The 24,071-nt window shown below is 47.0% G+C and overlaps 2 protein-coding genes across 3 annotated transcripts in view; one reads left to right on the forward strand and one right to left on the reverse strand.

Annotated features, from left to right (window-relative positions):
* The window catches only part of EXTL1 (exostosin like glycosyltransferase 1), a 36,113-nt gene extending 31,918 nt beyond the window's left edge, over nt 1-4,195 (forward strand). Inside the window, exon 6 of the mRNA XM_044668735.1 lies at nt 4,114-4,195. Within this exon, the coding sequence (XP_044524670.1) occupies nt 4,114-4,195 (82 nt within the window). The remainder of the gene's footprint in view (nt 1-4,113) is intronic.
* Nucleotides 4,196-6,726: 2,531 nt separating this feature from the next.
* Nucleotides 6,727-23,147, reverse strand: SLC30A2 (solute carrier family 30 member 2). Of its 2 annotated transcripts, XM_044671351.1 has the most exons (8): nt 22,982-23,147; nt 21,340-21,560; nt 20,928-21,074; nt 19,835-19,988; nt 16,145-16,325; nt 9,794-9,899; nt 7,645-7,779; nt 6,727-7,237 (listed from the first exon to the last, which is right to left on the reverse strand). In XM_044671351.1, exons 1-8 carry the CDS (start codon nt 23,029-23,031, stop codon nt 7,092-7,094), a joined length of 1,140 nt encoding a protein of 379 aa, XP_044527286.1. In that variant the 5' UTR covers nt 23,032-23,147; the 3' UTR covers nt 6,727-7,091. The 2 variants fall into 2 exon arrangements, with proteins under 2 accessions (XP_044527286.1, XP_044527288.1); XM_044671353.1 differs by lacking the exon at nt 20,928-21,074 and having other exon boundaries at nt 22,982-23,146.
* Nucleotides 23,148-24,071: the final 924 nt, after the last annotated feature.

Genomic DNA, 24,071 nt, shown 5'->3' on the forward strand with positions numbered 1-24,071 from the left:
TCTTTTTTCTTCTCTTCTCTTCTCTTCTCTTCTCTTCTCTTCTCTTCTCTTCTCTTCTCTTCTCTTCTCTTCTCTTTTCTCTCTTTTCTCTTTCCCTCCCTCCTTTCTTTCTCTTTCTCTTCCTCCCCTCTCTCTCTCTTTTATAGGGGATGGGTATGAAGGGACCACACAGAAGCAAGGGAGTTAGACCCTCTGGAGACAGTCTCTTGGAGGGAAGGTGGGGCCTGGAGGAGGGGCTCCTAGGGATGGAGGCAGATTGTGGGGACAGTGTTCATCCTGAAACAAGATCCCATTTGCCCTGTGGTAGTGACCAATCTCGTTCCTTGTCTACAGTTTGCAAAGCCTTTCCCTTACAATGACAACTTTACTGTGACTAGTGGATGAGTACTCCCATTTTATAAAGGTAGAAAATGAGGCTCCCCAAGATGTAATGACTTAGACACTTGGCTAAGGGAGTGGCAAGACCTTTCTCTTCCTGGAGGATGTTCCTAAGGTCTGGGAAAGACCTTAGGGATGACCTCAACCAAGCCTCTCATTTTAATAGATGAGGAAACAGTTAGAAGAACTGGATTGGAATCTTAGTTCTACTAATTGCCTCCAAGACAAACCCTTTACTTCCTTGGCTTCCGTTTCCTTGTCTGTGAAATGGGGGTGGAGGAGCAGAGTGGAAAGGGGAGATGGATACAAATATCTCTGGAGTCCAATTCAGCTCTAAGTCCCCTTGGGTGCTAAAAGTGGTCCCCCAAAATTAGCAACACGAGTGTTCACATTTGGGCCGCCCACCTTCTTGTGTGGTGACATTCAAGCAAGTATTCTTGTTTGGACCAGCAGTCAGATTAATGTCGCCCTGCCCCTGACCAGCTGCCAGTCCCCAGGCCCCCAGTCTCAGGTCCCCTTGACCTCTTCCAGGGAGGGATGAGCTTAAATTTCCTTATCCCACCCCATCACAGTTTTCCTAGGGTGGGGCTGCTACAATCACTTTGGAAATAAAGGGGCCTAGGCTCTGCCTCATCTTGCCTATGCTATAAATATCTCCTTCTGGCAGCTGCACTACCAAAGCCCGAGGAACTTGGGGGAGGGATTGTGTGGGAGGCAGAGGTCTGGCCAGACCCAGGGGGTGGTGGTGGTGGTGGTGGCAGTGAGGGGGATGGAGGAAGAAGGTGTGGCACATGGGGAGGGTGGTCCTTCCCAAAGCCCAGGGCATCAGGTGTTTGGATGAATTCAAGGAACTTTGGAAACTCCGCTGGTGACCTAGCTCCCGGGGAACGCGCTGTCCCCTGGGGTGCCTCCTGATTCACTTGGGACAGGATGACTCATGCTTCTCCCCAGAGCTGGGGGAGGAAGGAGCAGCTGGGGGTATTCAGTGAGGGATCCCTCCTCCCTCCAAAAAGGGGCCAGGGAGCCAAGAGCTCTGGCTCAGGTAGTCTGGACGAGAGTCAAGAACAGTTCAGAGCTGGTGAATGTAACTCAGAGAAAGGTTGGCTTGGCAATTCTACAGGGCCAACTCGGGCGTAGAGCACCTGGCCAGCCAGAAAGAACAGGTGTGTGGAAGCAGAGGTTGAAGGCCCAGCCTTTTACTGAGTCAAAACATCATAGAGCAGGGGGGGGGGGCACCCTTCAGGATCCAAGTTCTAATCCTGCCTCTGACATTTTTACCTCGCTGGGCAAGTCACTCAGTCTATTTCCCCATCTGTAAAATGGAGTTAGTAAGAGTATCTATCTCATGGAGCATTGTTAGAGTGGTCACATGAGATTATATATGTAACTGTTCAGTCATGTCAGATTCCTCATGATCCTGAGGACTATAGCACACTAGTACTGTCCATGGGATTTTCTTGGCACAGATACTGGATTGGTTGGCCATTTCCTTCTCCGGCTCATTTTATAGATGAGGAAACGGAGGCACACAGGGTTAAATTACTTGTTTAGGGTCACACAGCTAATGTCTGAGGCTGGATTTGAACTCAGGTTTTCCTAACTCCAGGTCCAGTGCTCTAGCCATTAAAAAAGAATTCTTACCTACTGTCTTCGTATCAATTCTAAGATGAAGAGTGACAAGGGCCAGGCAATCTCAGGTAAGTGACTTGCCCAGAGTCACACAATTAGGGAGTTTCTGAGGCCAGATTTAAAACCCAGGTACTCCCAACTCCAGGCTTGGTGCTCTATTTACTGTGCTACCTAGCTGCTCACTCTATCCAACAAGGTACCTAGCTTCATATACATACATACATACATACATACATACATACATACATATATGTGTGTGCGTTTTTTTGCATACCTTGGCTCTCTAAATGTTAGTTATTAGCTATTATCTAGAAGCAGCTAGGGAAAGTAGTAGAGGACTGAATCTAGAGTTGAGAAAACTTGAATTCAAATCTAGCCTCAGATACGTATTAGCTGTATGACCCTGGGTAAGTCACTTAACCTGTATCTATCTGTTTCCTCATGTTGTAAATAGGGATGATAATATCACCTACCATCCAGGGTTGTTAGGCTCAAATGAGATATGCTAATTAAGTAGTAGTAGTAGTAGCAGCAGCAGCAGCAGCAGCAGCAGCAGCAACAGCAGCAGCAGTAGTAGCAGTAGTGGTGGTGGTGGTGGTAGGGGTGATGGGTAGTTGTGGAAGTAGTCAGCTAGATGGTACCAAAGTTCATAGAGTAATAGAGTACCTGGCCTGAAGTCAGGAAGACTCCTCTTCCTGAGTTTAAATCTAGCCTCAGACACTAGCAGTGTGATCCTGGGCAAGTCATTTCACCCTGCTTAGTCAGTTTCCTCATCTGCGAAATGAACTGGAGAAGAAAATGGCCAACCACTCCAGGATCTCTGCCAAGAAGCCACCAGTGGGGATCCTGAAGAACAGGAAATGACTGAAAAAGAACTAACCAACAAGTAGTGGTGATAGTAGTAGCAGTGGTGGTAGTAACAATGATAGTAATTCAGTATTCTTCTTCCTTTTGTAAATCCTTATCTTCTGTTTTAGAATCAAAACTAAGTATCGGTTCCAAGGTAGAAGAGAGTGGTGAGGACTAGGTAATGGGGTTACTTGTCCAGAATCACACAAGTTAGGAAGTGTCTGAGTCCAGATTCAAACCCAGGACCTTCTTTCTCTAAGCCTGGCTCTCTATCCACTGAGCCATCTAGCTGCCTTCCAATATTCTACTAAATCAAGAAGGGCTCTTAGAGATTATTCATCCCAGCCCCTCACTTTACAGGTGAGGCTTAGGAAGAAGAAGTGACTTGGTCAGGGTCCCAAGGCTTCAGGGGATTATCTCTGGGTCTTGAACCTATTGCTTCTCCAGGGCTAGGTTCCTACCCCCCCCCCCCCCCCCCGTGCCAAAATACAGCCGTTTCCTACCTCACCTCCCTCCACTATCAGGGCTATATACCCGAACAATGTATCTGGATAGTGATAGCATTATGCCCCAGCCTCTTCAGGGGATTCAGTGTAAAGGATACATCACATAGAGAGAGTATAACTCTTTATACGTGTGCATATATATACAAAATATATATAGGAGCTAGAGTATCTATACAGAATAGCTGTCATAATTTGACAGTTACAAACTCTTTAAGAACTCTAGAGAAGGGGGCAGCTGGGTAGCTCAGTGGATTGAGAGCCAGGCCTGAGATGGGAGGTCCTAGGTTCAAATCTGACCTTAGACACTTCCCAGCTGTGTGACCCTGGGCAAGTCACTTGACCCCCATTGCCTACCCTTACCACTCTTCCATCAAGGAACTAATACACAGAAGTTAAGGGTTCAAAAATATTAAAAAAAAAAAAAGAACTCTAGAGAGGAGGGCAGCTGGGTGGCTCTGTGGATTGAGAGGCAGACCTAGAGACAGAAGGTCCTAGGTTCAAATCTGACCTCAGACACTTCCCAGCTGTGTGACCCTGGGCAAGTCACTTAACCCCCATTGCCAAAAAAAAAAAAAAAAAAAAAAAACTCTAGAGAAATGGGAGCGAGTGTCCAGTGATGTCTCCAGGGCATCGCACAACCACACTGAGACATATCCGAGGATGGATGCAACAATCAGCCTCTGAATGGCCCAGAACCCCGAAGCTGTGGTCCCCACTTCTCTCTGCACCTTCTCTGTCTCATTCGTGTTAGGAGCATGGTGTTGTGGGAAGAACACAGCATTGGAGCCAGCTATCCTGGGTTTGGAGACCAGCCTTGCCTCCTAACTGCCTAGGGGACCTGAAGAATGAAATTATAAGAGCTAGAGTTTATCCAGTGTCTACTAGGTGTGAAGTACGGTGCTAAGCACCAGACAAATATTAACTCATCTGATCCTCACAACAACCCTGAGAGGTAAGTGCTATTATTATCATTTCCATTTATAGCTGGGAAATCTGAGGCAACCAGAAGTTAATTGACTTGTCCAGAGTCACCAAGTCAATAAGTGTCTGAGGCTCAATTTGATCTTAGGTCTTTCTGACTCTAGGTCCGGTGCTGACTTCTCTTGCTTTAAGCAAGTCGCTTCTCTCTGGGCCTAAATTTGTCCACTATAAAAAAGGTCTCTTTTTATTATGTTGTTGACTATTTGCCACCATTTGGAGTTTTCTTGGCAAAGATACTGGAGAGGTTTGCCATTTTCTTCTCCAGCTCCTTTTACACATGAGGAAACTGAGGCCAACAGGGTGAAGCGACTTGCCCGGAGTCACACAGCAAAAATACTGGAGCAGTTTGCCATTTACTTCTCCAGCTCCTTTTACACATGAGGAAACTGAGGCCAACAGGATGAAGCAACTTGTCCAGGGTCACCCAGCAAAAATACTGGAGTAGTTTGCCATTTCCTTTTCCAGCTCATTTGACAGATGAGGAAACTGAGGCCAACAGAGTGAAGCGACATGTCCAGACTCACACAGTTACTATCTGAGGCCAGATTTGAACTCAGGTCTTCCTAATTCTGAGTCCAGGACTCTATCCATTGTACCATGTAGCTACTCCAAATTGTCTTTTTGTTGTTGCTTCCTTTCATTTCTATCTGATTCTTCATGACCTGTTTGGGGACTTTCTTGGCCAAGATACTGGTCTAGTTTGCCATTCCTTTCTCCAGCTTACTTTACAAATGAGGGAACTGAGGCAAATGGTCACCCAGCTAGTGTCTGAAGTTGGATTTGAACTCATGAAGATATCTTCCTGATTTCAAGTCCAGTGCTCTATCCTCTGAGCCACCTAGCTGTCCCCAAAAAGGGCTCTAGAGGAAAGCCATCATGAGGATCAAAGGACTCAAAACTGCATCCTAAGAAGAGCCATTGAAAGAAGCATCCCGGTTAAACTCTTCTGGACACTCTCCACTTCAGGGTGGAGTCTAGCTCAGGCCTTGCCCTCCCCTTGGTGAGTGGAGCTCCGCTATCATCCAACTCCAATGCCCCCAAAGTCATCAAGTGCTAATAATGTTCACCAATGCTCAAGTAGGAGCTCCCTCAGGGCAGGGCTTCCAGAGATGGTTCTGAATCCCACAGGAAGCCTGACCCAGCACTGCCCTTAGTCAAGGCTCTGGGAGCATTTACAGATTTGATTTTCGCAAGGCCTCGATGGCTAATATGTCTGGAGAAAACAACTCTCGAAAGTGGGGAGTCAGATTGCTGCTCAGACGGTGGAGTTCCTGTCAAGATCCTGAGGGTAGAAGCCAGCTCCATCCAGAAGGATGGCCTTTCCAAAACCCACCTCTGTGCTTGCTGCCTGTATGCTCTGGGCAAGTATCTTCTCTGACCCTCAGTTTCCTCATCTGTAAAACAGGTCTGGACTAAAAGGCCTCCAAGGTTCCTTTCAGCTGTAGATCTCTGAGCTCACATACAGTGTGTGACGTTGAGAATGTCTAGCTCTGGGCCCCAGGTTCTCCCATTAACTGAAAAGGTTGAATTAATTGTCTCTAGTCCTAAAATGAATTCCGTGAAAGGACCCAGAGCAGGAGAAACTGTGGTATGGGGAAGGCTACTCGAGACGCCCTAAGAGGCACAGAAAGCTGAGCGCTCTGACCTAGTGCTCTCAGGCTCCACCTTTGTGTCTACCCCTCCAAGGGTTCGATCCTTTAAAAGGGGTGTGAGGGGAGGCTTGCCTAAGCTCATTATTCCCCATTAGGTCTTTTTTTTTTAACCCTTACCTTCTTTCTTAAAATCAATACTAAGCATTGGTTCCAAGGCAGAAGAGAGGTAAGGGCTACGCAATGGGAGTTAATTGACTTGTCCAGGGCCACCCAGCTAGGAAGTGTCCAAGGCCACACTTGAACCCAGGGCCTCCCATCTCCAGGGTCAATTCTTTCTCCACTGTGCCACCTAGCTGCCCCTTCCCCCCAATTAGGTCTTAAATATGATTTGTCTTTTGAGAATAAGGAAAAACAAACAGGATTATGAGAATGTACACAGTATAGAAAGTTACGAGCTACTCCTTGGACCTGGCAGCTAGAAGGTGGGAGAAGCTGGGGTTCAGTCCCCATCCTCTCTCCCCATCCAGCCTCAGCATCCAGCTCGTACAGCCAAGTTCAAAGTCAAGCCGTTGGTAGTTTAGCCTCAGCTCTCTTCTTGGAGCACTTGCCTAATTCTCCCTCCCCTCCCGCCTGAGGGGGGAGAAGAGGAGACCCTCCCCAAGCCAGCTTGGGGGAACAGAAATGGACCCTGGAGCTGGCCTTGGGCAAAGGGTCATAAGAATGTGTAAGGGGTAGGGGGGGATCTTTGCCCTGCCCAGTTTGAAGACATAAAGAGTCTGGAGCATCGAAAGTGGAAGAAAGAGGTCGTCATCTATTATAAATTATCCAGAACCCCAACCCAGCCCTCACCGTGGGCCGAGGGAGCCGAGCAGGGACATCGTTGGCAGAGGGGGTCCTGAGTGAGGGGCTGGCTCAGCTTGGAAGATAAACCCATCAGAGTCTAAGGGCCGGAAAAGGGGAGAAGGCCCGGAGAGGCTGAATTGATATAAAAAATGGAATGTGGGAATGGGCCGAGGCCTAGTGGGGGGCTTTAGGGGTCTGAGAGAAGCAGGAAACATGTTGCCCTCTTCTTCTCCACCCTCAGGCCCATACTCTTCTCATCACTGACATTCCAGCTGGCCCTGGAATAGGTAGCAGCTCAGGGCAGAGAGAAGGCTCAGTCAGAGGGGCCTTGGCATTCCTGACAGTCTCTCATGTCCTCTGAATAATCCTCTATCTGGATGGTGGTGGTGTGGAAATGAAACGTCCCTTGCAGCCGGGCTCTGGCCTCCTTCAGCACGATCTGGGCATCTGCCTCCTGGGCTAGGGTGGCATGGGAGGATAGAGAAAAGATCTGCCATTTACTGTCCTTCAGCGCTGGCCCCTGGCCCCTAATCCCTCCCTCTCAGTGATGGGGGGGAGAGAGCCTCTCATCTGTATTTGCCCTTCCCCAACCATGTCCCCTTTTGGCTATACCCATGAGACCTTTCTGACTCAGCTGCTGACCCTGGCTCCCATCTCTGTTTCCATCCCAGTATCAAAGCTTTCCATTTCTTTTCTGGGTCCCATCTCTGTCCCCACATCCCGGCCTCTGGTCCTGCCCCTGTCTCCAGGACTATCCTCACCTGGATCCCAAACTCTGGCCCTCCCACCATTGCTGCCCCCTGTTCCACCCAGGGCCCAACCCTGAGTAATAGGATGAATAGCACCTCCCCCAGCTGGCTTCTCACCAATGGCGATGTGGACAGAAAGCACCGGCTGGGCCACCGTCAGAGCCCAGATATGCAGGCTGTGCAGGGCTGCCACCCCTTCCACAGAGAGGAGCAGGTCTCGGACTGCGGTGAAATCCACCCCCTTGGGGGTTGCTGAGGATGATCAGGGAAAGAGATGAGTGTAGTTCCTTTCCTAGCTCATCCCTAGCCTCCTGCAATTTGTGGTTCAGTTATGAAAGTGACTCCATTTGGGGTTTTCTTGGCAGAGATACTCCAATGGTTTGCCATTTCCTTCTCTAGCTCATTCTACACATAAGCAAACTGAGGCAAACAGGGCTAAGTGACTTGCCCAGGGTCATGTAGCTAGTATTTGGAGACTAGACTTGAACTCAGGTCTTCCTGAATCCAAGCTGAGTAGTCTATCTACTTTGCCACCTAGCTGTCCTCCTGGAAAAAAGGCTCACAGACCCAGAGAGGAGGATGTGGCAGGTCTGAGAATTCTTGCTTCCCACCCAGCTCTCTGGGTCACGTTGTGAGGGTCTGTCTATGTGATTGGGAAGGAGGTTAAAGCACATAATCCCTGGGACCGAAGCTTAAGGGCTCTTTCTGGACTGAGTGTCACATATTGTCTGAGCTAAAAAGCCCTTAGAAACCATTGAGCCCAAACCCCTTTCTCCTCCTTTCACCTTAAATATGCAGAATGTAGGGGCTGCCAGGTGGAACAGTAGATAGTGTTGAGCCTGGAGTCAGATTCATTCACTTTCCTGAGTTCAAATCCAGTCTCAGATACTAGTTGTGTGACCCTGGAAAAGCCACTTAACCCTGTTTGCCTCAGTTTCCTCATCTATCAAATGAGCTTGAGAAGGAAATGGCAAGTCACTCCAGTAGCTTTGCTGTATGACCCTGGGCAAGTCACTTCACCCTGTGGGTCTCAGTTATCTTATTTTTTCAAGTGAGCTGGAGAAGGAAATGGCAAACTACTCCAGTATATCTGCCAAGGAAACCCAAATGGAGTCACAAAGAGTCCAATACAACTTTAAAAAATCCAACTAAACAGGGCCCAGAGGGGAGAAGTGATTTGTTCAGAGTCACACAGCAACTTGAGGTATCCCCTGGTCCTGTGTTCTCCTGATACTGCTCCTTCAAACCAGATTGCTTTGCAGGTAATATGACCCTGGCTTCCTGTCTTACACACCCTTGGTCACAAAGACAGGATGAGAGAGTAGGGATGGGTCAGTGCAATCCATTCCCATTTCTAGTAAAATTGCTCAATGTCTGTGACCCACTGATAGGAAGTTGGGGAGGAAGGCGGTATTATGGTACCTGTAACATAGGAGGAAGAGCAGCAGGAACTGAAAGAACCCCAGATTGTTCCTTGACTTTGCCTGTGACTTGCTGAGTGGTCTCAGGGAGTTCATTTACCTTTCCAAGGTCTCAGTTTACCCATCTCTACAATGGGAAGTGTAACTTTTGCTCTTCCCTCTCTCTGAGGGAAAGATAAAGATGAGGGAGGTCCCAGAGAGAGGTTCTGAAGCCAGAGAAGGGGAGGAAGTCTCCCATTGACAGGAAAGAGAATAGCACAATGAGGGGTGGGGTGCGAGGGGTGGTGGAGGAAGAAATTTCTAGTTCCAGAAACTGCCCTTGCTGGCTGGTGCTCAGCAGTGCTGGAGTGGGGCCTGGGGCTTCCAGGTCAGCCAAACCAAGGTCCAGTTCTCTTGACAACTGCAACAAATTTGTAGGAAGCCCTGATGTGCCCTGACCCTTAGTGGAGAACCCCTTCTTTTTGGGCAAGCATGAGGATAACAGGGAATTCACTAAGTTCTAGACCAGAAGGAACCTTAGAACACAGTATCAGAGCTAGAAGGAACTTTTTAGATGGCCAAGTTCAGTCTTTTCAATGTATACATTAGGCAACTGAGGTCCATGCCCCAGTAACACACCCCAGGACACACAGTGAATTTGTGGCAAAATCAAGTCTCCTTATATAATGGCGGGCAACAGGGGAATCCCCAGATTGCTAGAATGGGGCATTTCCCATGGGGGCAGTCCATATTCTGGCTTCTACCTTGAAGTCTCAGATGCAGCACCCTTCATCTTTCTCATATCCTTATGCTTTGGGTTGTGAGTCAAGGAGCCCCGATCTCTGGATAAAAGTAAAGAAATTTACCTTCCATCAGCACGAGAACCACATCCCTTAAGATGGTCAGAGTGGTGCCCAGGACTAAGATAGAGAAGAGGAAGGTACAGATGGGGTCCACATACTTGTACTCAGGCTGGTGGGAGAAAAAAGACCAAAGATTTAGAAGGGACCTCAATGGCCATCTGGCCCAACCTCCTTGCTTTATTAATTTTGGATAATTTATTTATTTTACACGTTTTCTGAAGTTATATCCAAATTGTCTCCCTCTCTCCCTTCCCTTCTCCCTCCCAGAGCTGGCAAACAATTTGAACTGGATTACACATGTATACATTTCCATATTGTTCATTTTTGTAAGGAATGATCTTGTTAAACCAAAACCCACAAAGACCCAAACAAACAAGTGAAAAATCATCTGCTTTCATCTGTATTTTGATTCTAGCAGTTCTTTCTCTGGAGGCAGAGAGCATTCTTTCTCATAAGTCCCTCAGGAGTGAGCAGAATCATTGTATTGCTGTTAGTAGCAAAGTCTATTACATTTGACCATTCTACAGTATTTCGGTTACTGTGTGCAGTGTTCTCCTGGTTCTGCTTGTTTCACTCTGCATCCATTCATGGAGGTCTTACCAGCTCTTTCTGAAATCATCCTGTTCATCATTCCTATAGCACAATAGTATTCCATCACCATCATAGACCACAATTTGTTCAGCTCCAACCTCCTTACTTTAAAGATGAGGAAACAGGCCAAGGGAGATGAGACTTGTCCAAGATCACACAGATAGTATTTGAGGTGAGATCTGAATCCAGCCTCTCTGACTCCTGAGCCAGTACTCTTACCTTTAGGCAGTAGCTGAGGCTAGAAAAGTGTTCACCCTCAAGTAGCCTTGTAAATCAACACTTGGTCCACTTGCCCTACTTCTTCTTAGTCCTTAGATCAGCCTTGCCTCCCACTGAGGGTCAGCTAATTAATGGCTATTTTGAACTTTCCAGCTGCCTAGCCCAGATCCTGGTTCATCCTGGCTAGTGGAATGACTATCTACAACCTGGAGAAGAAAGGGCTCAGGGCCATCTGCCCCCTCTGACTCCCAGCTATTTTCTAGCATTTGAGAAGATGTTACCTGGAAGAGAGATGAGCCTTATTCTATCCCTTTTGCCCTGGGGGGAGGGGGGAGGACTGAACTAGGAATTATAATAATACCCCTATGGCTTTATAGCACTTTAAGAAAATCAAAATATCTTTCAATAAACAACTCTATGAAAGCAAGCACCACAAGGAGAAAGGGCTGGTTATTTCTGTCAGAGCACAGCAATAATCAGCATCAAGGCATCAAGGTAGCTCACAGTGGATAGAGCATTAGGTCTGCAGTCAGGGAGCTGTAGGTTCAGATCCAGCATCAGACACTAACTGTGTGACCTTGGGAAAGTCACTCAACCTTTACCCTGCCCTAACCCAATTGCCTAGCCCTTACTGCTCTTCTACTTTGGAATTCATACTTAGTATCAATTCTAAGAACAGAAAATAAGAGTTTAAAAATGGTATATACAATTTTGGTAGCTGCATGACTCTGGACAAGTTTGCCTCAGTTTCCTCAACTGTAAAATGGAGAAAATAGCTCCTAATACCTGTTTCCTAGAGTTGTTATGAGTACCAAAAGAGATCATAATTATAAAGTGCTTAGCATAGTGCCTGGCAGTATATAAATATTAACAGCTATGGCCCTGCCCTAGAGTGGTGGCAAGTGTGAGTTCAGAATAAAGGAATTATCTAAGAGATATTGTGGAGTGGGCACTTTGGTGGCTCAGTAGCTTGAATGCCAGGTCCAAAGTCAGTAGGCCTGGGGTTCAAATCTGGCCTTAGACTCCTACCTGTGTGACTCTGGACAAGTCACTTAGCCCCCATTACTTAGCCCTGAGAGAGAGAGAGAGAGAGAGAGAGAGAGAGAGAGAGAGAGAGAAAGTTATTAGAAATGACAAGATTTGGAAATTGATAAGATATGTGGGTTGGCTGAAAGGGAAAATGATTCTATGGTTGTGAACCTGAGTAACTATTGACAGGATGGGGGGAAGATTAAAAGAGGGACAGGTTTGGGAGGATGGGGGGGAGGGAGTGGTGGTGAGGGACAATGTGGTCTAATTTGGATATTTTGAGTGTGAAATGCCCTCTAGGCACTCAATGATGCAGGACCAGAGCTTAGGGCTGGATAAATGGGTCTAGGAATCATTTACATGGGGATAATTATTGAACTCAAGTTGCTGATAAGATCACTAAAAATACTTAGCGAGAAGAGATGAGGGGACCCAGGAAAGAGCTCTGGGACATATCTACATTTATTGGGCCAGACAGAGGTAGCAATTCAGCAAAAGAGGCTGAGGAGTGGTCAGCTGAGTAGAAGGATCTAGAGCAGGGGTCAGCAACGTATGGCTCTCAAGTCATATCTGGCTCTTTTGAGGGCCAGATATGGCTCTTTCTGCAGGAGCCATAAAGTCAATTTTTTTTTCAGGCGCTGTCACAGGAGTGCACACTGTGAGCACTGTATGGCTCTCACGAAATTACATTTTAAAAAATGTGGCGTTTATGGCTTTCACGGCCAAAAAGGTTGCCGACCCCTGATCTAGAGTCAGAGAATCTGATTTTAAGCTTCCTACCTATGGGTCCGTGGACAAGGGTAAGAAGGAAAAAAGAGCATAAGCATTTCTTTAGCACCTACTATGTGCCAAGCACTGTGCTAAGTGCCTTTTATTTAAAACAAATATAATCAAATAATTTAATCTCTCTGGGTCTCAGTTTCTTCCTCTATAAAATAAGTGCATTGGTCCAGATGGCCTCTGAGGTCCTTTCGACTCTAAGCCTACATTCCTATTAGGTAAAAACATTACAATGTGACAAGAGTCACAAGCTAATAATTGTCTAAGGTAGAATTTGAACCAGAATCTCCTGGCCAACCTAGGTTTTGAGCCTAAGTCTTCTGACCCTAGGACTAGCATTCTTTCACCATCGCATGCTGCCACCCAGGGGAGTAGAGTTGGGGGTAGGGAGAGGAATGCTCTAGGGCAGTGATGGTGAACCTTTTACAGATAGAGTGCTGGACCCCACTCCATCCCACTTCTCCCCCAGACTGAGTGCTATGTGTCCTCCCCCTCCACTGAGTGTTGGATGTGCTCTGCCCCCACCCTTACTCCACATAGGGGAAAGAGGAAGCACTTCCATTGGGTGGGTGAAGTGAGGAATGCCCTCAGCAAATGTAGAGATGGGGAGGAGAGTGACTCAAGCATTCTGCTCACCTCCAGCTCTGCCACCTGTGAGCCACTCACCGTAACCCCTATGCACTCCCTTTCGGCTGCTGAGCAAAGGGGCAGGTGATGTAAAAAAATGTCATCAGGCACTGTGGAGTGGGGGAAGGGAGAGTGGCTATGTGCCCACAGAGAGTTCTCTGTGTGTCATCCTTGGCACCCATGCCATAGGTTCACCATCATTGCTTTAGCAAGACATTTAGCTTCTAATAAAGGGGAAACTTCCTATCAATTTGATCTACCCTCAGATGGAAGGGATAGCTTCAGGAAATACTCCCTCACCTGAGGAAGGGACATGGCTAATAATTTATTATACCAGAAAGGGGATTCCTGCTCTGGTATAAGTTGGCCTAGATGATCTCTATGGTCCCTTTCAAGAAGGAGATCCCAGAATTCTATGAGGAGCCCATTCCCAGCCTTGATTTTAAAATACAGGTCCTCCCTACTATTACATTACATACCAATGAACCAGCAAATAAATGAATAAATAAACCAGTGAACTAATAAACGAGTGACTAGGTGAATAAGTGAATAGTCAATCAGTGTTGATCAGGCCAGGTCCAGAGTGAATAAGTCCAAGCTTTAGAAAAGCAATCTTGCAAGGGTAACAGGACTTATCGAGCCATTCACCCCATTTTCCATGCTGGGCCACATCTCTAGGAATACTTGAAGACTCTAAGACTTCATTCCTAACTCAGGGTACTTTCCGCTCCCTTACATTGTTCATAGACATTTCAGTGCCAGATATGCCTTTGTTTCCTTGAAATCACTTCCTCGGAGAGGTAGAATGGTAGAGAAGACCAGTACTGGCATAAGTCAAGAAGACTTGGGTTCAAATTTCATTTCTAACATTTGTATTAGTTCTATGACCCCGGGCAAGTCATGCCACCTTCCACATGACGCTTTCCTGATTCTTCCCTTATAGTTATTAGAGCCTTCACCCTCCCTCCCCAGCCATTAATTTTTATACACTTATGTATATGTACAAACATTATACATGTACACATATAAAGTATATATTTGCATATCTTCCATATATGTTTCTTATATACATGTGCACATATACTTATATGTGTTGTCTCCCTCCTATGGAATGTAAGCTTCTTGAGGGCATGTACTGTTTCACTTTTGTCTATCGACGGTACCTTGGACAGTGCCTGGCACACAGCAACTTAAAAATTGCTTGTTGAACCAACTGATTGCTATTTTTCAAGCAATTTTCTAGGATTTATTTACTGCATCAGAGATTGGGTATAATCTGCAGGCCTATCCAGTGTACCACACTACCTCTATTTGAGGCCACACACCCTGAGGAAATTTCTTTGAGGGGAAAAAAGTAGTTGGCACAAAAATACCAGGAACAATGGGAGAAAAGGGAAAGACTGCTGGGTTCGAAGTTAAGAAACCAGAGTTCAGATTTTTGGCTTCACAATTTCCTGTGTGACCTCATTCCTGCCCTCTCAGGGCTCTTTTTTCCTCAGTTTAGCTCAATAAATGTTCAGATCTTACCATGTGTTGAGCAGCTTGGAAACAGTCCCAGCCCTTAATAAACTTATCTTCTACTGTGGAATAAAGATTACAACCTATTCAGATGTAAGTATAATAAAAGGTAGTCACTGGATAAAGATGAAATCAAAAGGCCTCTTTGGGCAGTTGTTAGAAGGCCTGGTCTGGAGTTAGAAAGACTCATCTTCCTGAGTTCAAATCTGGCCTCTGAAATTTCCTATCTGTGTGACCCTGGGCAGGTCATTTAACCCTGTTTGTCTCAATTTCCTCATCTGTAAAATGAGCCGGGAGAAGAAAAATCCAATTTTGGGAGCCCAAAAGGGCTCAAAAGAGTCAGACATGAATGAAAAAATGACTGAACAACAAAAAAGTGCTCTTGGAAAAAAATGGAGGGTAATTATTAATAGTATTTGCCATTTATAGAGCACTTCAAAATATGCAAAGCACTTTACAAACATCACTTAAGACTCATCACAGCCCTAGGAGTTTTGTTATTGTAGGAATTATGACCATTTTACAGGTGAGGAAACTGAGACTCAAAAAAGATAGGTGACTTGCCCAGGATCACCCAACTAGTAGAATTGGAATCCAGAGGTCTTGCTCTGTCCAAGTTCAGCACTCTGTTCATTATGCTACACAGAGAAATAAAGAAGGCTTCATAGAAGAAGTGTCAGCTGAGCCACACCTTAAAGAAAGATTAAGATTCTGAATGGCTGAGATAACAAAATCTTTCCTAGTCTTTCTGCAGCACTACAAACTTGGGGTCTTGGACTAGGTGGTTTGTGAGGTCCTCTCTGACCCTAATATTTCAGGAGTATATTGATTATTTGAAAATTGTCTGACCTTAGACATGTTACTTCCCTCTCTCTGGGTACAACACACCCAATATGGGCTTTACCTATGCTGTCTCTGCCTATCCTGTCCAGTTCACATATTTCCAGAAGTTAGAGGCCTCTCTTAGGGCAAAATCTCAGCTCTAAATTTCTGGAGCTGAGAAATGACCTTGTATTGAGAGATTCCTACCACCACCACCACCACCACCAATCAGGTTTTCCCCTTAGCCTTGCTGCTTAATAACAATCCCTTCCAGGGGGCCAGTGAGGTGGCTCAGTGGATTGAGAGCCAGGCCTAGAGATAGGAGGTCCTAGGTTCAAATCTGACCTTAAGATATTTCCTAGCTGTGTGACCCTGGACAAGTCACTTAACCCCCATTGCCTAATCCTCACCACTTTTCTGCCTTAGAACCAATACACAGTATTGACTCTAAGATGGAAGGTAAGGGTTAAAAACATAATCTCTTCTACAAAGTCAGCTCTTCAAAGGGTTCCCCATATGCCCATAATCTCACATCCCTAAGAGTAACACAGGGCAGTTATTGGTTTTTTGTCTTGTTTTGTTTTGGTAATTGGTTAAGGAAATTATTGTTATTCCCATTTTACAGGTAAGGAAATTAAGGCCATCAAGGTTAAGGGATCTGTTTAGACGCACAGCTAATAAGTAGTAGAGCTAAAGCTTGTAGTCATAAATTCTGACTGTACCTCAGACAAGGCATCCATTCCCACCTGGAGCTAATAATCACCTTACCTTATAGTATAGGACGTAGGCAGCCACGAGGACCCCCAAGCTCTGTAGGAGATCCCCAACCACATGGATAAAAGCTGCTCGGACACTAGGGTTCTGCTCCTCCTGCTTTGAACTGGTCCCATGATTGTGTCCATGGCTATGCCCATGGTCATGACCAGACTGGTGGAGAGTAAACCCCATTCTAGGAAAGAGAAGAGTCTTTAATCCTCACTCAGGACCTTGAGCAACAGGCAGAGATCTGGACACCAGCATTAGCCTCTCTGTCTTCAGATTGCCTTATGACCCCATCCGTACTACAGGACCCTCTGGGAAAGGAAGGGTTGAGGACTTGAGGGATTGTGGCTCAAGGTCCAACTAAGCGGCTGTTCTAAGCAGAGCCCAGGTCAAATTGGATCTGGAGAATCAGTTCAAAAGATGATAGTACAAAGAGGGAACCAGGCTCACTGCCCCCTCAACCCCTCAATTCCTTCTACGAGGAATTTCACTTTCAGGAATCACATCAAATCAAAGTCCTAGAATCTAACTATATGACAATCAAATAATTCTAGAATCTGACCAGGATAAACAGTATAGGAAGACTAGGTGACGGAGGGTTCGAGGAAAGATGGACATGCCAGGTCTCTGCCATTAGAACTGAGAATTAATTTAAGCATCCCAGAAAACAATTTTAAACAAGGAAAGTTATTGAAATGTTCATATTCTTGGACCCAGAGATTCATTCTACCATTCCTGGGTCTGAACTCCATTTCCACACCACCCCCAATTCACAAGGAGGCCCATGACCGGGGGAAGCATTATTTTGGATAACAAAAAACTACAGACAAATTATGAGTCTAACCATTGGGGAACAGTTAGAACAGACTGTTGTCTATAAGGTGCATTATAAACATAATCCATTAAAGAGCGATAAAGATGAGGAATGAAGGGAAAACATGGTGGGGTAGCTAGGTGGCACAGTAGGTAGGGGGCCAGGCTTAGAGTCAGGAGGACCTGGCCTCAGATACATCCTAGTATAACCCTGGTCAAATCACCTTTCCTCATTTGCCTAGCCCTTGCCCTTCTATCTTAGAGTTGTTACTAGGACAGAAAGCAAGGGTCATACATACATGTACACACATAGATATAGGCACACATGCACACTCAACAGACATGCATGCATACACATGAAGAATATCTCACACAAGACTCACATGACCACATATATGTACGCATGTGTGGTATGTACATGCATGCACATGCATACATATGTATATGGACTTGTATGAAGTAATACCGAGGGAAGAAAGAGAGCCTACAACAATGTCAATAAAGAGGGCTCTGAAGCTCAACTGAACTCAGGGCTGCTACAAGGAGTCGAGTTGGCATGATATAATTAAAGTTCAAGGACACACACACACTTCCTTTCTGTTGACAATTGGTAAACCATAAAAGTGAAAAGTGACGTATAGCAGTTGCAACCAGGATATACTGCTTAACTCTTTGGGGGGAAGGTGCTGTATTGGGGGAAGAGGTGTTTGGATACTGGTTAGGAAATATCTTGGTAAAATGTATCCTTTTAAAAAAGAATAGGGAGGGGCAGCTGGGTGGCACAGTGGATGGAAAGCCAGGTCTGGAGATGAGAGGTCCTAGATTCAACTCTGGCCTCAGACGTTTCCTAGCTGTGTGACCCTGGGAGAGTCCCTTAACCCTAACTACCTAGCTCTTCTGCCTTGGAACCAGTACCTAGTATCAATTCTCAGGCAGAAGGCAGGGATTTAATTTTAAAAAGAATAGAGAAAGGAGAGTGATGGAGGGAAGAGAGGAGAGAGAGCAGAGAAAGGAGAAGGGAGAAGGGAATGAACAGAAGGGAGAAAAAGAAGAGGGAAGAGAGGGAAAGAGAAGAGATGAAAATGGAGAAGAAGAGACAAGAGACAGAAACCCAGAGAGAGAATCAGACCATTTGGCTGTAAATTGTTCGAGGGCAGGGATAGCTCTGTTTTAACTCTGTATCTCTAGCACCTAGCCCAGTGTGGATACTTAATCAACACTGAATTATTGAATCACAGATTTCACAGAATCAATTATGAAACCTTAGAGCTAGAATAATAATAAATAGCTATCATTTCTCTAAAGCTTTGAGATTTGCAAAGTACTTCACATATATGATCTCATTCAGTGCTCACAACAACCCTGTGAGCTGGATGCTATTTTCATCTCCATTTGCTTACCCCAGGCCACTCAGCCAAGTGTCTCAGGTAGGGATTGAATATAGTCTCCCTAACTCCACTAGGCCATCCAGATGGAAGAAGCCTTAGAAATCCACCTAGACCAATCTGCTCTAAGGCAAGATTGGGGGAAATGATTCAATCAAGGTCACAGAAGAGTTCTTGGCAGAGCTGTGTGGAACCCAGGTCTTCTGACTCCGGATCTCTCTTTCTTTTTGCTTTCTATCAACTGCATGAGGGTAAGGATCGTTCTTTGTGGAGGCAGCGTTTTCTCCCTCAGCACAGCATAAATGTTTGTTGAATGAATGAAGGAGGTGAGTTTTATGTACCTCAACTCAGATGAAGTAAGATATATGTAAAGAGCTTTGCAAACCTTAAATCAATCTCTCTCTCTCTCTCTCTCTCTCTCTCTCTCTCTCTCTCTCTCTCACACACACACACACACACACACACACACACACACACACACACAGAGAGAGAGAGAGAGACAGAGACAGAGAGACAGAGAGAGAGAGAGAGAGACAGACAGACAGACAGAGAGACAGAGAGAGAGAGAGAGATTGGGAGTAGAATCTTTAAAATATTTAGACATTAAGAGAAATATATTCTTGCCCCATAGTCTTAAAAAAAAGGCTAGATCTAGAACTGTGGGTAGCTTCAAAGGCTACCTTATCCAAACACCTTATTTTATAATTGAGGCAACTGAGGCTCCCAGAACTGGAATGACAGGGCCAAAGATACACAGTTGTAAGTAACTGAGGTAGGGTTGCAAGTCAAATCTTCTCTACCTTCAGATCTAGTACTTTCCCCATAATAACACACCATCTTCCTGAATGGAATGTTGTCCTTCTCCAGAGTTGGCTAAGAGCACCAGCTATATGGTTTCATGTCAAGTGTTCAGAAGTGGCCCCTTGGGAAAGGGGTGCTGGCTAGAACTTTAGGGGTGGAGCTAGAGAAGGTGAGTCCTACCTGAAATATATCCCCTGTACTTTAACACAGGGTGGACTTGTCCAGTGGCCTCAAGTTCTGAACTGGAGTCTTTTAAAAGGGAAGGAATTTCAGAAATGAGAATGTTCAATGCAGAGGGGTATGGAGTTGAGGGTCACTCCAGGATGGAAATGTCCAGAGTTCATAAATAAAGTCAGGTTCATTTTTTTAAACCCTTACCTTCTGTCTTAGAATCAATTGGTTCCAAGGCATAAGACTGGCAAGGGCTAGGCAATTGGATTGAAATGACTTGGTCAGAATCCTACAGCTAAGAAGTATCTGAGGGAGATTTGAATCTAGGACCTCCCATCTCTAAGCCTGGCTCTCTATCCACTGGGCCACCTACCTGCCCCATAGATCCATTTTTCTTGAAAGCTCCAGCACACATAAACTGGGAGGAATCTGTGATCCCATTCCTTTCCATCCCAGTGAAGCAGGTAGTAGTGACTGTTTGATTGGAGAGAAGGAGAATTTGCAGAGCGGCAGGACCCAGACTTACATGATATTCACTGCCACAGCACAGCCTGAAGTGATGAGCATAGCCCCACCTTCAATCTCATAGTCTCCAGAGATCAGACGCTGCACAGCCAGGTATACTAGGACCCCAGTCACCACCCAGATGGACAGCACTGACAGCAGAGCTCCCAAGATCTCTGAAAAGTAAATCCCACCCCAAACACTAATCTCTTAGTATCTTTCTTAGGTCTATAGTGAGAGTAGGGCCAGTGTAAATAAACAAGTCCACAGATTGTTTGTTGGGGGTAGGAAATGGGGTTCTTTGATACCAGAGTGAAGACACTGTAGACAGTTTAAAATGGGGCCCATTGGTCCCTATGCTCTCTCCTCACTGCTTACAGCTGTTATGATTAAGAGCATAAAATTGTTAGTGATAGGAGAGACCTTAAAACAGAGGATTAAAGTTAAAAGATAATCTTAGATGAGGACAAAGAATCTCAAAGAATCTAGAATGTTAGAACAAGAATGCAGGGAATACTAGAAGGCAGAATGTTAGAAGTGAAAAGATTCTTTGCTATCTGCTTGTTCAACTCCATGATTTTTTAGATGGGGAAACTAACACTTTTGTTAAATTGCCTCCTCTATGAGAGCTGGTGAATTAATGTACCCAAGAGGGCAGGCTATCTAAAGCTGAGGAGGGTTGTGGCAGCCCCAAGGGGCCAAATCTAAGAGATGTTAAGCTTCTGAGCAACTTCCCTGCCTGGCTTTGAATAGTCTCCTCTAATAATTTCCCACAAGGTGCAGAAATATATTTAATTCTATATTCATTGGGTCTTGTTTGTCACTGTGTCAAGGGAGTTCCATCCTCCTTGTCAGATGAGACTCCACAAGGATAAAGGTCAAGTCTGCTATCTGACTAGAGGTAATTCATTGCCCCTTACTAGGCCTCAACTCAGCCTCTTTTTAAGGCAACTCGCAGCTCTGATAGTCTGTTCTAAGGCTCCTAAACTGATTTCTTCTTCCTTTAAATCCCATTCCTATCCCACTGGGCCCAGCACCAAGTTCTGCCCATAGGGAGTACTCTGGAGCCAGACAGGCTAACTAAGGGTTAATGCCTCAGTTCAATAGTCCCTCACCTGCTCGATGCCAGCCAAAATTCATGGTCTTGGTTGCTGGCCGGGAGGACATCCAGAGAGAGAAGAGGCTGATGAGCATGCTGGCAAAGTCAGTAAGCAGGTGAGCTGCATCCGTCATGACAGCCAAGCTGTGGGCCAGGTAACCCCCTACAGGACCAGAGAGGTGGAGGGGGTGGGAGGAGGACCCTTAGTTGGGACTGAATGCCTACAACGGTCAGGTCTTCCTCTTCTTCGACCTGTGAGGCTGGCTTGTAATGTAACTCCTTTCCTCCCTGGCTAACACAGGGCTCGCATGAAATCCCATGTAGTGGACATCTAATGGACTGTTAGGGTTATTCTTCCCCCTCCCCAATGCTCTCCTCAGTTAGCACAGACAGCAGTACCTGCCCAAGAAGCCCACTTTGTTGCTTACCCACAACCTCTCCAATTATGAAGACGAGGCAGATGGTGGCTGCTACGTACAACTGTCGCCGGGCCCTCTCCTTCTGAGCGTCATAGGGGTTACTGAGCCCTTGCTGGGCATGGCAGTGCTGATTGCTCTGGGAGTCCAGTCCAATGGCCTGAAGGTCCACACCAGGCTCAGGCAAGGAAATTGGGTTGGCCCCATTCTGCCAAGGAGCTCCAGAATATGACCTGGGGAGAGAATGAGGCTCCCATCCTATTCTATCCTCAAGGAGCTTAGCTCTAGGGTTGGAATGCTTAGTATGAATAAATGAATGAACCAGCAGTTGTCTTACTATGTGCTTGCTAGGGAAACACATGGTAAAGCAAAAATAGTCTCTCTTTTTAAAAGGCTCACATTCCAAGTTGGTTCAGTTGTGTCCCACTCTTCATGACTCCATTTGGGATTTTCTTGGTAAAGATACTGGAGTGGTTTGTCATTTCCTTCTCCAGCTCATTTTAAAGATGAGTAAATTAAGGCAAACAAGGTTAAGTGACTTGCCCAGGGTCACACAGCTACTAAATGTCTGAGGCCAGATTTGAATTTAGGAAGATGAGTCTGCCTGAGCCAGGCCTGACAACCCATCCATTTTGCCACCCTTCCGTGGGGGAAGGGGGAAAGGAAGTGGGGAGACAATATGTATGAGGGTACTAGCATGGTGGGGAAGAGAATAAGACAAAGTCACAAACTGGCAATATTAGAAAGGATTTTAAGGCTTAATCCAAAGAAGAAAGTCAAGGCAGAGAGAGGAGAAGGAACAGAATCCAGATCTATATGCTGCTCTCTTTATCCCCATCTAGATAATCTGGTGAAACTAAGCCTTGTCCCCTTTCTTGGCCCTCAGTTTACTCCTTTGTAAAATGAGAGGGAGAGAAGAGATGTTAGATGTCTCTAAGATTTCTTCCAATTTTGACATTCTGCATTTTTCAGGGCCAGCTTAGCCCTGAACTGTTGGGTTCTGGGATTCTATAATTGTGTGTGAGGGAGGCAGGAGATGCCCTTCCTCTCTAGAGTTGACAGGGCTCTGCCCCGAGTCAGAGTACTCAAGGTTATATAAGGCCACTACTTCTCTCTCTCACCCCCAGCCCCCACCGGTTAGAATGGTTTTCCCTCACATCTGGCGAGGAAGGCACTGAATCGAGGGGACCAGAGTGCAGATCAGGGTTCAGCTCCTACCATCTCTCCCTCAACCTTTGGGGTGGGGGTTGACAGTGGGTGAAGGGGAAGATGTAACGACAACATCCCTCCCCGCCCCCCCTCTCCCCTTGCTTTCTCTCTTCCTCTCCCTCTCCAAACCCTTCCCTAACCTGCCAGGCACTCTCTTCTGAGCTTTCTCTGGCAGTTTCGTCACTTTGTCTCTTAGCGGCCCGCGTCAGTCCCCCAGGGAGAGCGAAGGGGTGCGGGTGGATGGTGCAGCGCAGACCTTCCCTAACCCGTGACACCCGACACCAGCTGAAAAACCGTGGCCGGAGGTCAGCTGAGGTGCAAGAGGCGGGACGGACAGGTCCGGGGAGCGAGGAGATGCAGCCGAAGAAGAGGTGGGGAGAGTGAGTCCTCCCCCCCACCCCCAGTCCGGCCCCCGCCCCCGGGCGCACCTCTCCGCCTGATTTACCGGGTTCCAGGTTTGACATCCAACAGGTAGCGCTTCTCCGTGGTCTCCATGCGCCCTGGGCGCCCCACACGTGTCCCTTAGAAACCCTACTGGAGAAGGTCGCCGTGCGCGTGCGTGCCCCTGGTCCCCGGGCCGGATCCTGAGGGAGCCAGTGTTCTTGGGAAGCTCCTCCAGTCAGAACTGCTGCCTCCCTCGTCCCGCGCCCGCTGCGCTTTTGCGCCGGAGGGCTAATGTTAGTGAAAAACCTCTGCGGCCGGCGCGTCGTGTGCAAAGACCCGCGGGGAGGGGTTGGGGGTAGGATGGGGGACGTGAGGTGCAGGGGCACCGGCTGCAAAGACCGCCTTGACCGCCCCTGGACCGCCGTGTGCACTACTCCGGAGCCAGTACCTGTAGCTCGGGAGGCAGCAGGGACGTGGGGGAAGGGAAGAGGACTGGAAGAAGGATGGGGGTGGGGGGCGGGGAAAGGGAGCGAGCCTCTCCTGGGTTCACCTAGATCCGAGCCGGGCTCCGAAGAGAGAGCGGCAAAAAGAACTTGGGGCTGGGAAAGGGTGACCCCCGGCGCCTAGGGGGAAAGCCTCTGATGGGGGATGAGAGGAGGGCTAGTGGGTTCCGGAGCCCCAGGGCTCCAGGGACTCCCCGGGGGCAGGCCTGGGAAAGGAACAGAACAATTCTGACCAGGGCCCTGGAGAAAACTGAATGACCCCTGCCCATAGCAGGCCCCGATCACCGGATGCTCCCCTTCCCCCACTCTAGGTGGGTCCACCAAAAAGTACTTTGAATTGTTTCTGTTTTTTTCCCCGGGGCGGGGGGGGGGGAGAGGAGGGGGAGATAGGACTCAGATTGGCAATTCCTCTCACCCAGGCCAGTCCTTGAAGTAGGGGTCATGCCACCCCCATCACAGAAAGGCAACAATTGGGTCTCCCTGCTCAGCTCAATTGCTCCCACCGCGCCCATCTCACTCCTGGGGACTGTCTCGTCTATCCTTTGTACCTAGCTACATTCACCTCCTGGGAGAGAACCTTGTTCCCCAGGGGGCATGAAAGCCAGAAAGGGGTAGGACTGCCCCTGCAGCCTAGGCATCTGCTTCTGG

Source organism: Gracilinanus agilis, chromosome 3 (genome assembly GCF_016433145.1).
Source record: "Gracilinanus agilis isolate LMUSP501 chromosome 3, AgileGrace, whole genome shotgun sequence".
Taxonomy (NCBI): Eukaryota; Metazoa; Chordata; class Mammalia; order Didelphimorphia; family Didelphidae; genus Gracilinanus; species Gracilinanus agilis.

Coding starts and splice junctions, on each gene's coding strand:
- SLC30A2 (XM_044671351.1), bottom strand. CDS start 23,031: ATGGAGACCACGGAGAAGCGCTACCTGTTGGATGTCAAACCTGGAACC. Junction 21,561..22,981: donor GATGTCAAACCTGGAACCCG/GTAAATCAGGCG, acceptor TTCTCTCCCCAG/GTCATATTCTGGAGCTCCTT. Junction 21,075..21,339: donor CATAATTGGAGAGGTTGTGG/GTAAGCAACAAA, acceptor CTGGTCCTGTAG/GGGGTTACCTGGCCCACAGC.